The sequence below is a fragment of the Stegodyphus dumicola genome, chromosome 11, assembly GCF_044657685.1.
Source record: "Stegodyphus dumicola isolate Sdum_Otavi_A_Nest chromosome 11, ASM4465768v1".
Classification (NCBI taxonomy): domain Eukaryota; kingdom Metazoa; phylum Arthropoda; class Arachnida; order Araneae; family Eresidae; genus Stegodyphus; species Stegodyphus dumicola.
The window spans coordinates 125,301,587-125,314,982 of record NC_140778.1 but is presented as its reverse complement, the minus strand read 5'-3'; the positions used below and the strand labels follow the sequence as shown (position 1 = coordinate 125,314,982).

The following is a 13,396-nucleotide window of genomic DNA, read 5'->3' as shown; positions in this document are numbered from 1 at the left end:
TTTTAAGTGCTTCATATCAATAGCATTCAATAATATTAATCAGTTATCAAGTTGATCAGTATGGACAGCAGTTGAATTTGCCTGCTACACATTGAAAAATGTTCAAAATCACACCCATCTGCAAAGCATTATTTAAGGGAAGTGTGAAAATAGTATGCTTCATCGTGGTCATTCTTGTGTAATGTTTTGTGTACTTATATTTTGATCCCTTGATTTGTTTGTTTCACATGATGTTGTATCATAACAGCATTTTCTCTGTGTGTATTAGTTTTAAGCCTTCATTTGATTGGCAATTGTGTCTGTGTTTCCGGTGTGAATATAAGGTTGAATTTCAGGTCTTTGGTAATATATATGTCCAAATATATAAATACTGGAATTAAAAAGTGCTAGATGTAATTAGTATCATAACTTATTAATTTTATTTCGATACTTCTCTAGGTATAAAAAGTGATATTGATAAAAATAAGGAATGGCAAATGAAAGATCGTTGGAATCGTTACATGAACAAGTACCAGAATACTGTTAAAAAACCGAGTTCAGTTCATAAATCTACAAAGAAGTCACATTCAGTTAGTCAACTAATTGAAACTTCAAAAACACAGATTAGCAAGTTAGTATATTTTATCAGTTTCTGTAAATTATTAAATAATATTTATTTAAATTTCTATGCAATAAATACTTTGTATCATTGAATACTAAGTATATTATTCATTATTATTTAATTTGTTAATAAGTGGTAGGATTTATGATGAAAATGAGTAATAAATTATCTAACTTTTATCGGTGTCTTATTAAAACATAAATTACACAGTTATCATCAGTAATTTCAAAGTATGGATTGTGAGACTTTTGGTGTGAATAGAGTTGAGCTTTTGGGAGCAGCTTTTTTTATTTTTATCAGGCACATCCAAAAGCTCTTCATTTCTAAGCCTGATGTATGAAATTTGCTCTATCAAAATCACAAGCTATTTCAAAAGTTTGTAAGCATTTCAAGTACTGGCCTCAGAATTATTTTTAAATGCATTTCATTCCTGGTGGGACTGCTTATCCATATGTAGAAGCCAACTAGTTTATTCAGAAAAAATTTTTCCATTAGTAAAATAATGGTTAGTGAAATGTCATGTTTCATAGTCGGAACTGAAAAAAGGAAGAGGAAAAATATAACAGGGATAATTCTCATTTGGATAATCAAGTTGAGTGCGCATAGTAAGAAAATAGGTGTATTCTTTTAATTAAGTTTAATTTGGATAAGCATTGAAATTTAGCATTAAATATAGTATAAAATATAGCATTGAAATTTGTAAAGCTTTTTAATTTTATCTAATTTCTCATTGAACAAAAGGAATGTGTGTGTGTATTATATGAATCGGCTGTGTTCTGCCTGTTTTAATTATGTGCATTTCGTTTTCATTTGCATTTTCTGTAAGCACTGTTTTAATAATGTGCATCTCTTTTTCACTTGCATTTTCCATAAGTGCAAGAGATGCTTTTCTTTTTTTTTATTAATTACTAATAATGTATTATATCAATAAAATATTGTAAAATCGTCATTTTTATTTATTTTATAAGGATTACTGAAGAAGTCAGTGAAAATCTGTAACTATTTCAGATCCTTTTTCAGATCTTGCTTTAAAATATTGTGATTAATATAATTCATAAAAATTGGTAAAAGTGTATTTTAATAAAATTAACCAGAAAAAAGAAAAGTGAAGGCAAATGTTGTAGGCATTTAAAAGTATTTTTAAGTAATTCTAATTATGACTTATTTTGTAACTGATCTAAAAATTTACATATGATTTTTTTTTTATTTGCAGGGATGTTACAACCGCAGGCACTGACACTATGCAGAAACCATCCAAACAGAATGCTAAAATTGTTGCTACACCTATTGTTGAAAAAAGTTTGTTTTACTTCATTTTATGTATTGTAAAAAATAAAAAAAAATATTCTTTTCCCTAATGGAAAGGCCATACTTGTAATTTCTGCTTTCTTTTAATGTCTGAAACTATTTTTATTCAAGGTTGCAATGAGAATGAACTGAAAGCTATGGGAGATCGCCTTTTGGATTGGTTTTCTGTTGTTATGGCTGATCATCGTCGAGGTCAGTCCCGTAGGCGCTCTTTCCGCTTGAGTCATAGTAAGATTGTTTTTATATTTGTTAGATTTATTTTTTCTCTTATATATTTCAGTACTTGCATATGCTTAATAATAATGAAAAGCATGCGTTATTCCATTATTGCATGTAAAAATATGACTGTGAACTTTTTCATGTAAATAAAAGACGTATTTGTTTTCAAGGTGAAAGAAAGATTTATTCAGAGTATTTTCCATTAGAACAACAACATTCACCCATATGCGAAGATAGGTATGTAAGTAGATTTCATGAAGGGAGAAGTCTAAAACAATTTAGTCAGTCAGTTGACTGTGATATCATCGTAAGAACTCATAGGCTGCGTAGCATGGATTAAAATAAATAGCTATCTGATAGTATCATTATGGTAATAAATATCTTGTGAATATGATGAGTGGAACAAAGCATCCCAATGAAATGTTTCAAGAATTTCCTTATAATGTATGAATGAGCACTGCCGTGCTGAAAATAATCTTGTTGCGTCTTTTGGCATATTTTTAGTGTTTTTGCTTCACTGCTTTTTTTTTTTTTTTTCAAATTGATTTACTGCTATTTTCAACCTTCAGCAATGTCTGTCTAACTCGGTTGAAGCAGCTGATAATAAACTATGTGCTTTTAATCACAATGTATTGAATGGTTCATCTTGATCCACTCGTGCCATTGGTTGTTTCAAGATTCTTGCCATGATTTACATCTCCAGAAACATTTTGATGAAAAGAAAAATAAAAACCTTTTCCTTTTTGTATTTGAAGCAGCAGTTTGCATATGGCTTCTTAGCTTCCAATGTCCCTCTGTTTCAGTTCGTATGGAATCTAATTTCCTTGCTTTCAAGTTATTCCCAATGCATGAAGATGTTAAAAAAGACATGATTGAGTAGCATTAAATGCTACAGCGTATTTAGATTGCATTTACCAAGGATCTTCAACCAATAATGTTTCTAATTCTTCATCTTGACTTTTTTTTTTTTTTTTTTTCAAATTTTATTTCCCATTCTCATTCCGATGTGTATCAAAATCATTGTTTTGGTACCATTTTTTTGCAAGCTTCTTTCAATGGAGCATATTCACTGTAAACTGCCCGTAGCAAGTGGTATGCTTCTGCTGTAGATATCTTTGCAATAAAATAGTAAGTTGAAATTCCCACAAATGCTATTCTTATGCAAACATTTTTAATGAAGCAAAAGTAATTATTTTTAAAACTTTATGTCAATAGCCCACCACCAGCCAAGTGGTAAAACTGTTGTTAACTATTTACATGGTCTCTCAGCTGCATCATCTTCACCCAACTTATGCTTTAGACATTCTTTTTGGTTGTACTGCTAAATGCAACTGGATGTTTTGCTTCCCCCCCAAAAAAAAGAGTTTATTACTTTTTCAGGGTTTTTGTATGGTACTTAAAAATACTTAAAAGTTCTTAAATTTAGTGGAAACCATTTTTGGTCCTTAAAAGTGCTTAATTTCAGGTCAAAATCAGCAAATGATCCTTAATTTTGCTCATCTGACATTTATATCTGTTTTTTTATGACTGCCATTTTGAGTATAACTTAACATTTTGGAGGAATATTTTTGGCAGCGTGTTAACAAATATGTATTTGATGGGTTAACATTTGTATTCTTTCCTACTTAAAATAAATGGTGGATGCTCAAGTTTTAGGCACAAAGGCCTGCCTTAGTTGAAACATTAATGTTTTGAAATAATTTCTTTAATTGTGAATAAGCAGTTCATAAAATATTACATCAGAAACAAATTTTTCCTTTTGGGGGTATGAGCTCTTTTATTATGCAATGCTAAATTTGGCAACTTTACAACATTTTGGCAATTTCAATAATATCAGTTTGTATGAAATTTTTTTTATTTGGAGATACACAAATTTTGAGAAATTTTTTTTTTACGAGCATTAAAATTTGATTTGAGCATTGATAAATAGCATTAAAAATAAAGTATTTTTATTTTCTCTTGCCCTATCTTGATGGCATTACTTTTCTTTTTTGTGATTTAAGAATATTTTGACTCTGGAAAATAAACAAAGTAATAAATGCTATGAACATGAAGCACAATTTCCAAAATTCTTTTTCTCCTTTTGATCTCAGAAGTCTCTTTTTTAGCATATTTATTCTCCCTTTATTTTCTTATCCTTCCACTAGAGACAGGCATTGAAGCAGACAAAAGAAATTGAACTGCCAAGTTATTAAAAAATTGATCTGGTATGTCTCAGGCCACTATACATACTTCAGTGCCTTGTCAAATTTCTGAGAATTTTGCCATCCTTAGATTTTGTTGCTTGACAAAATTCTATAAATTCTGCCACAGTGACTCTGGCACTGTCTCTGATTTTATATTATTTTATATTAATTCTCAATACTCATATTATTAAAGAAATAAAAGTAGTAGTTTGTTCTATACAGTCTATGTAACGGCACATCTTTAGAATAATGGAAATCTTTTAATTAAATCTGAAAATTCTAAAGTGAAGAGGAAACTCGTTGAAGAAACTTATTTCCTAAAAGAAAGAGTACTATTCTTCAAAACACTGCGCAAAAAAAAGGGGGGCTCAGTTCTATATTTCCCATTCTACTGGGCCGATTGACAAAATTCAAGTTGTGTTTTTCATGTCTCGAAAGTACGACTTAGGATATATATTAGATTTACATATAGCATTGTTCTAACATTGGTATTTTGACACAAAATCTCACTTTTTCTGAAATAACATACCAATTTTTTTCCATATTTCATTTCTACAACTCAAATTATACCTAAATATTAAATTTTGTAAAATTTGGTGCAAAATTTATGGAGAAATTCAAAAATTTTTCTTGGCAAATTTTTTTCAGTTTGCGCCAAGAATAACTCACTTAAAATACAATAACACGCCGGACAAATATTAATTTAGTAGTTAAACAACAAAAATCAGCATTATATTTTCAAATTTTCTCAGGACTAGTTTCGATGGTTTTACCGAACCATCATCCTCAGCTGCAAAAGCGCAAATGCAATAAATAATTCACTTGCCAAACTTCTTAATATATGGCAACCTATTTTCTTTCCCTTCCATTGCACAGGAGTGGGCAAAAAGTCCATCGTTCCTACTTTCAAATAATTTTAACAAAGTACCTAAACCATATTTGACGTTATTATTGCTTTTAATAAATATGCCAAATTTCAAAACATGCCACTATATAAATTCATGTATATTTTCGGAAATTTTGAATAAAAAACTGTAATTTTTTTTTGCAGGTTTGCTTATTAATACATCTACTTTAAAATTATGGTAAAAATTTTATAAATTATAATTCAAAATTTTTTCCAAAAAATTTATAAAAATTATTTAAAAATACAAATTTTAAAAATCATAAAAAATGGACAAATTTTATTTGGAATGAACCTAAATTTTGAAATGTGAAAGGAAGAATTAAATAAGTTTAATAAAAAAAGAGAGATTAATAAATATATACCAAACTGACTTAACACTGAGGAGCTAATTTTTTAAAAACTACTCATGCGATTTTTACAAAACTTGGCAGTTTGGCATAATTTGAATTGTAGAATCGAAATATGGAAAAAAATTGGCATGTTGTTTCTGAAAAAGTCCAATTTTGTGTCAAAATACCTATATTAGAATAATGCTGTATATAAATCTAATACATATCCTAAATCACGCTTTCGAGACATGAAACACACAAGTTGAATTTCATCAATTTGTGCAGTAAAACGGAAGATATAAAACTGTCCTCCCCCCCCTTTTTTTTTTTTTTTGGCACAGTGTCAATGTACAACAAACATTACATTGTACATTGTTAAAACAGATTAGGAGATGAAGCAAAGACTAGTGAAAACATTGGCTTGATTATTAAAAGGAATAAACTTAGAAAAGATACTAAACAGAAGGAAATTGATTAAGTTAGCTAAAATATCTGGAAAGTTTCAAAATTAAAAAAAAAAAAAAAAAAAAAAAAAAAGACGCATAAATATTTGTTTGTTTGTTATTGCTACAAAACTTAAAGATCTTGTATTAATTATTGTAATATCATTTTAGACATATTCTTAGGGCTTTTAATGGATATTTTTTAGAAATAAAAAAAAAATTGTAACCATGTAAGTCTATTAAGACTAATGCTATCTAACTATGTAATTTAATTATTTATAATTAACTGCTCACTTTATTGAGGTGAGTTATTACCTTTTCTTAATCATTATTGTGAATGTAAGATACAGTACAAAAATGTAAAAATTAACATAAAACTTTATTCCTTGCAACTAATGAGACTTAAATAATACAAAACAACCTATAAGCTCTGGTGCTTTGGCAGGTTTTCTAAACTTTATATTAAATAATGATATTAATTGGGTTACAACTCCAGCAAATCTGTGTGAAGCTATGACACTAGCTGTATCTGAGAAAGTGCTGCCAAATTTCAACACTTGCCAACCATATCTGTGTCAGGTGTTCATATCTGTTCTGATCAGCGCTCTCTGTCTCTAAGCAAGCAGCTTTGGAAACAGCCAATCTTTTGTGTCCTTTTCCTGAGTGATTACATGACAAAATGAGGCATAAAAAAAAACTATATAAAAGTAACTGTTGGTAAAATTTAAGTAAAAATTCATTTATCTTCTGTAAAGTATGTGGTACTATTATATGTGTAAAACGTTTCAAGGAAATTTATAATTTAAGGTTAATTACGTGAAAAAAATTATGATTGATTTTACTCATGAATTTGCTTTATAATTAAGTTAAGTATTAGATTATGTTTAATAATAATGCATCTTACTTGCAGATTTATTTTATTCTTAAAAATTACAAAAGTGGTATCTCAGAAATGAAGTTTGAATATAGATAATTGCTTTAGTTTATTAAGTTCCTATTTTCTGATAGGTCCTTAACATTTTTGGTAATCCTTAAAAGTACTTAAATTTCCAGGTGCAGAAATGTGCATGAACCCTGTCTTTTTGGCTGAAAGTCTGTTAGTAAAGGCCCTTCGAATTCAATCATCATAAGATTGAGTCTCGCATTGTTTATGCATGCACTGAAATCGGTCTTAATGAGATTCATTTGACTAAAACTGGGACTATTAACAGTAACTGGCTGAGAAGAGAAAATTTTTCTTTGTGTGAATTTGCTGTAAAAAGCAGTTCATGTATTTCCGCACCCTATCCTAAAACTTTAAACTCATACCATTAATTCTATTTTCAAGTTTTACTCTTTAGAAGACTGAGTTTGAAATGACTGATATCTTTCAAAGTGATTGTACAAAATCACTATTTCATCCTTTTCGTAACTTTCCAAATTGCCACGAGACCACTTGAAAGTGTTTAGACAGCACTTGGCTTTATAACATCCCTTCCTATAGAACCTTTTTAAGGTATTTTATTCCATGTGAAATTGTTTTCTGCTTGTCATCAAAAATTTGGCAATCAGTATTTGAAAGCTGGATGTTTCTTAACTTCCCACTAATAGTACGTGAACTGACAAACTATTATTCATACATGCCTGGTTTAGATTTCAAGTCATTCAACTTTTAAATTGCCCTATAACTACAAATCTCTACCCTGCTTAAAATACTAGAGAAAGTTTCTTGAATAGAGAAAGAAAATCTAGCAAGAAATGTAAAGTTAAGACAGATCGAAAGTTTTTCTATTCATTTCAACAATCATCTGGCCGCACAAGCATAATTTATTTCCCTTTTCATTTGACACTTCTTAGTGAACAATCAATACATCATAGTTGTTTAACAAAGCAAGGAGGGTACTAACTTTACTTTCCTGTTCATCAAGATATGTTGCGCCTCTTACTGAGTCAAACACGCTTTATTTTGTGTACATTAGAGTGTTGTGTTACAAACTCTTTTATGTCCTTTTTCAACATGGCAGCTAGTCCATTTTCTCTTCCAAAAATGTTTGCAGCTCCATCTATTCCAAGCCCTGCTATCCAGTTTCTGCCCGTATTTAATTCTTAGGTTTTCCAGTTTGCTATATTAAGTTTCATGGTAACCTAATGCAGAAGGAGAGTCAGTTGGTACAATTGAAAAGAAGACTCTTTTGTAGCCTTATCTCTTATCTATCTAACATACATTATTAGTTATTCCTCTTTTGATTTATTTGTTAATGCACCCAAAAGGATGCTAACACAAATACAATCTAAAATTTCTGCAGTGACTTGCAGATAACAGGTGTAGTATAAGAAATAAATTCCCTTCATTGTTTGGCATTTTGATATTTGCCGAGAGCATCTCCTACTTCAAATTTATTAAGCAGCTCAACTGAATTTTTAAAATCAGAAAATGGCTTATTGTGCTTTGCAATATTATAAGCTGTGTTAAATAGTTTTAAGTACTGAAACAGTCTTTTATCCATTTTTCGTAGGCACACTGCTTGAAGGTGTGAGCTTTGGAGTTTCTACAGCAATCAGTGTTCATTTGTGTACCGTGAAAGTTTTTAATTTTAATGGTTCACTGAAACATTATGCAGTTGAGTATTTACCTGCTGTTTCTGGATACTTTGTGCACAATCTGTGCCAAGTGAGACCATTTTCATATGATAACCACTGAAATTCATCGCACCACTGCTTACTGAATTGCTTCTTGCTTTCACCCTTTTAAGCACTGTTACAATTGATACCAGTACCTCTTCCTTTATGTTTTCTTCATTCACTTAGCACAGTCTTTTTAGAACATTCACGGCCACATTTCACGACACACGTGACAAATCTGTTTTCTTAAAAAATAACAAGGCACTTTTTTTATTTCTCTAGGACGTTATTGCTGAGGGGGGAATTCACTAGCAAACACGCTTATCATAACTTGATCAGTGAAGTACCATATGGGGCACTAGTCACAATGACCATGTTGAAAGTATCATACACATATACATTTTAACATTGCATGCAGCAAAATAAACACCCGTAATTTCAGTAAGTACCTACTACAAGATTTGGTAAGATATTTCAGAAGTTCACAAAATACTTCACAACTGCATTAATCAGCACGAAACAATGGAACACAAAACCAGGAATCCATTGTTAAAGCATTTTATGTGCTGATGAACCACAAACCATGTAATATGGAAATGAATGTTATACTTGGAGCCCGAAAGTATGGCACAAGTATAAATAGAAAGTAGCCTGTTACAAATAAAAATCATGAAAATAAATTATGGAAAGTATTAACTCTGAATTTCCAAGGTTATTGTATCTCACTCACCAGCTGCAATTTCTTAGTTGCCAGTGGTGATATGTTGACTGTTATTTTGAGCCTTATTGATGGCTGCATTTGATGCAATTTTTTAATATTTGGCATGAAATTGCTTGATGTAATTTTTAAATCACATGGGTCAAAAAAATTTAGCCTATTTCGTAGTTTCCATTCTAGTTTTGCATCCTTTGTGTCTTTTTTTTTTTTTTTTTTAATGTTTGTTTTTGCATTTTTCTTTTTAATATTGCACTTACTGCATAAAAAATTTATATATTTTAAAAAAATATTATTAATTGTTTATAAATAATTTTAGTGTCTTTCCCCTTATTTTATGATTCCTTTCTGAATTCATGATATAACTTTATATTAATAAACAATTATTTATCAGTTTTATTATTATTATTACTGTGATCAATAGGATCTTGATCGTAGCAATCAAGTGCCACACCATATTCGACTATCACTCCCCAATCGACCCCTTGATCATCATTAGCCCCTTCAAAATTGCATTAAGCTTTTGCATTGCATTAGCTTAATACCAATCTTGTTGGAAATCTCTGCTTTAGACAATGAAACACAATAATTTTTGTGGCTTTTTATGACATATGACAGTGTTGAATTTACTGCAGTGAAAATTATAATATGATGAGAATTGTGAGAGTTGTATAATTACTATGTTTCTGCATATTTCATGAGAGATGCCACATTATTGGTGAACAGTGATTATTATTTTGTTTGTACATACTATAAGTACAAAATGCACTCAGTGTTCACATTTAAGTATTGAATTCCACACCTTTTGTTTCTATACTAGCAAATGCAGCAAAATGTGTAAAGTATGTTTTAGTGTTTGTTAATCGCTTATAAATTTATTAGAAATAAATATGATTTACCTTTAATGTAACCAAATGCAGTGGGTTGTATATTGGTTTGCAGTTTTTTTTTATTATTATTATTATTTAAAATAAAATATTTTGAGTAAAAGTATTCAATTAAGTGATATTTCCAAGCCCTTCGCATTTCATTTAACCCTTTGACTAGAAATTTTTAAAAAAATTACCCCGTTTTCTATCCAAGTAAACAAAATATGTCATAAGTAAGGTAAATTTAGCATTTGGAATTTTTTGGGCAAACAGTTTTAAAGCCAAAGGCTAGGACACATATGTTGCAGCCGTAGCTAATAGTGCGATACATATGTCCCACACGTAGCAATCGACTTATTATAAACACACCTATTATTGTGGAAAACTTTATATGAAATAGATTTTACATCATATGGTACAGGATAAAGCATTCTTTGCATAGCCCAACATTACACGTAGAGCAACTCGTATGTGTTCTTTTCTCTGTGTTCATTAGTGTGGACAACAGCATCTTAATTTTCCAACTATTGGAAGATGATCCCCAACATTCAGGAGATTCAAAGTACTTTTTAACCCAGCAGTAATTTTTAAACTTTTAGTGGGACATATATGTTTCGTTCGTAGTCAGAGGGTTAAAATAAAAAGTAATATAGTATGAAAGTGTCAAGTGGTGCTTTTAGGATGTAAATTAATTATTATATTTTATGTTCAAAAATGATTTAAATCCTTGTGTACATAATGAAACCCTGTACACATGGGCTATAGATAACTTATCTAGGCATATGTTTTTACTTATATAGAATTCCATGAATTTGCACATTTAGCATCAATCATGTATCGTGTTTTTGATTATTAATTTTTAAGGATGTATTTTTCTATATTCCTCTTTTAAATTCTTTATTACAGATACATTTCTAAGAAATTATTTCTTTTATAATGCTTTCAGTTTCTGCTAGAATTTTTATAATAGGTTCAGTGGAACTTCCGAAGTTTGCATTTGTTAAGAGAATATTATTATTTGTCATGAAACCGAGCTCATCAAAAAATCATCTAATATGTTAGCGAAGGAGTATTTTAATATCTTCTCAAATGTGTGAGTCTCTTTTTGGTACTTTCATATTAAGAGAGCAGTTTAAAAAAGAATGGATTTGCCCACCTTAGTGAAATGTGATACTTTATAATTAATATATTGTATAAAACTTTTAAAAAACATATTTCTTAAAAAAAGGCTGTAAGACGTTATTGTACATGAAAGCACTGCTGAATTAGCTGATATAATTATTACCTATTTTTTTCCCTATTCCTTAGTTGTTCATAAAAGTACTTGATAAAATATTCGTTCTGTTTTTTAAAAAAATTATCAGTCTAGTGGCAGTATAAAAAGTAATGTGTTATATCCTCAAACATATATTGTTGTTAAGAATTAGCAATAGGAACTGTGATATTGGATTATATTCGTTTATAATAAAGAGAATAATATATTTGAAAGTATTCAGAGAATAAACTGCATAATTTCAGTAATTTAGCTAATTAGCCACCTTATTTACTGTATTGGTTAACAGTGCTAGCTACGATATCATTGAACCCACATTCAAATTCTGGAGAAGGCTTGAATATTTGTATTTACTTGTCCCTTCCTATCATGCTATGTAATATTTTTAACTCCATATGTTGTACTCTGAGTAGTTCTAGGTGATGAAAATGGTTAAATAACTGATTATTTGAGTCATTCTTCACCAGAGCTTAACAAGCAAGCATCCAGCCAGCTGGGAAAGCTATTTAATTAATTTTATTTCAGCTTAATTGTAAATTTCTTTTTGATTACAAGTGCACATTTTTGGTGTGTGAAAACATCATTTTATTTGTATCAATATTGATCAGAAGAGTATAGGAATGACTCAAAAAAAAATTATGGCAGTGCGACTCCAATCAGTGGTATATAACTAAGAGCTTTGAGCATTAGTTATGTACAATCAATTTAGATTGTTAAAGAGTTTTATCCGTCTTCAGACCCCATTTGGCATCACAACCTATAGTTTGAATACCACTGACTGAAAATAATTAATTTGTTTATTTCTGTAAGAAAAAATGGCTAAATTTTAAAAATTTAAAATTTCTCAAACATTATATTCTAAAATTTCTATGAGAATTAAATAATTTTTTTAATCATGCTTTTTAAATGTTACTTTGTAAGTCATTTTTATTTCATACAAAATTTAGTAGACTAACACTTACTGTAACTTTCAGGTTATAAGATATGCCTTAGAAAATTCCTATAATCATAAGTGTTTATAATTCAGAAGTAACTAATATAAAATAAGTCATGAATTTTGTTGGAATTTGAGAATTTTATGTAAAAATAATATGTGCATATTAAAATTTTGTCAAGTTAAAGTCAGGTGTCTTAATTTGTATTTTAAAATTTTTTATTATTAAAAGTTAGATAAAATATGTTGTATGTTCAGTCAGTGTATTCATTCATATGTAATTTTATCATTAGCTCAACTGCCAGACTGTAAACCTGAAGTGAGTTGGATGTTTCAACATTTAGATACTGATGGAGACTTAAAATTATCTCTCCAAGAACTGTATGACCTTGAAAATGATGATCAAGAACATTGCTTACGACCTTATCTTTTAGACTGTGATGTTGAGCGAGATCTTGTTTTGAGTCCATATGAATGGTGTTCTTGTTTCGATAAATCTCGTAAGTTTTATATTTTGCTGTTCTTGTCAATTACCATAATTTATATGACTTCAATCATAGCTTGCATAAAGTGCTCTTGAATGTTAAAAAATCAATTTACTTTTCTCAAATATACGAGTATATAAGAGTAAATGAGTTCCCCCCCTTCCCTATAATTCTCTTAAAATTTAACTTCAGTTCAGAAATCATCAATATGTAGAAAAGTAAATAATGTATTTTGATCCCAAAATCAATAATGGCATTTTTAACCCATTAGCCGCTGGTGTTGCGTCGACACAACGGTCAAAATAAATGCTTATATAAATATAACTACCTAAGATATTTTATACCTTTTTTGTGTAGGGAATATTATGAAGATTATTTCTGTAAAAAAATGTTTGTCTTCAACAATCATTTTGTTTATAATAATTAATCTCATACTTTAATCAAAATTTTCTACCGGGTATTTTTGCTGAAAATATTTAACGAAAGAATCGCCGTCTTTATGAGTGATCTATTTTTAGTCAAGGTC

General features: G+C 29.5%; 1 protein-coding gene across 1 annotated transcript in view; it reads left to right on the top strand.

Annotated features, from left to right (window-relative positions):
• Positions 1-13,396, top strand: part of LOC118183666 (proteoglycan Cow-like) — a 57,793-nt gene that overhangs the window by 27,040 nt on the left and 17,357 nt on the right. Inside the window, exons 6-9 of the mRNA XM_035353264.2 lie at positions 439-610; positions 1,815-1,900; positions 2,021-2,137; positions 12,679-12,885. Coding sequence (XP_035209155.1) covers positions 439-610; positions 1,815-1,900; positions 2,021-2,137; positions 12,679-12,885 — 582 coding nt within the window. The remainder of the gene's footprint in view (positions 1-438; positions 611-1,814; positions 1,901-2,020; positions 2,138-12,678; positions 12,886-13,396) is intronic.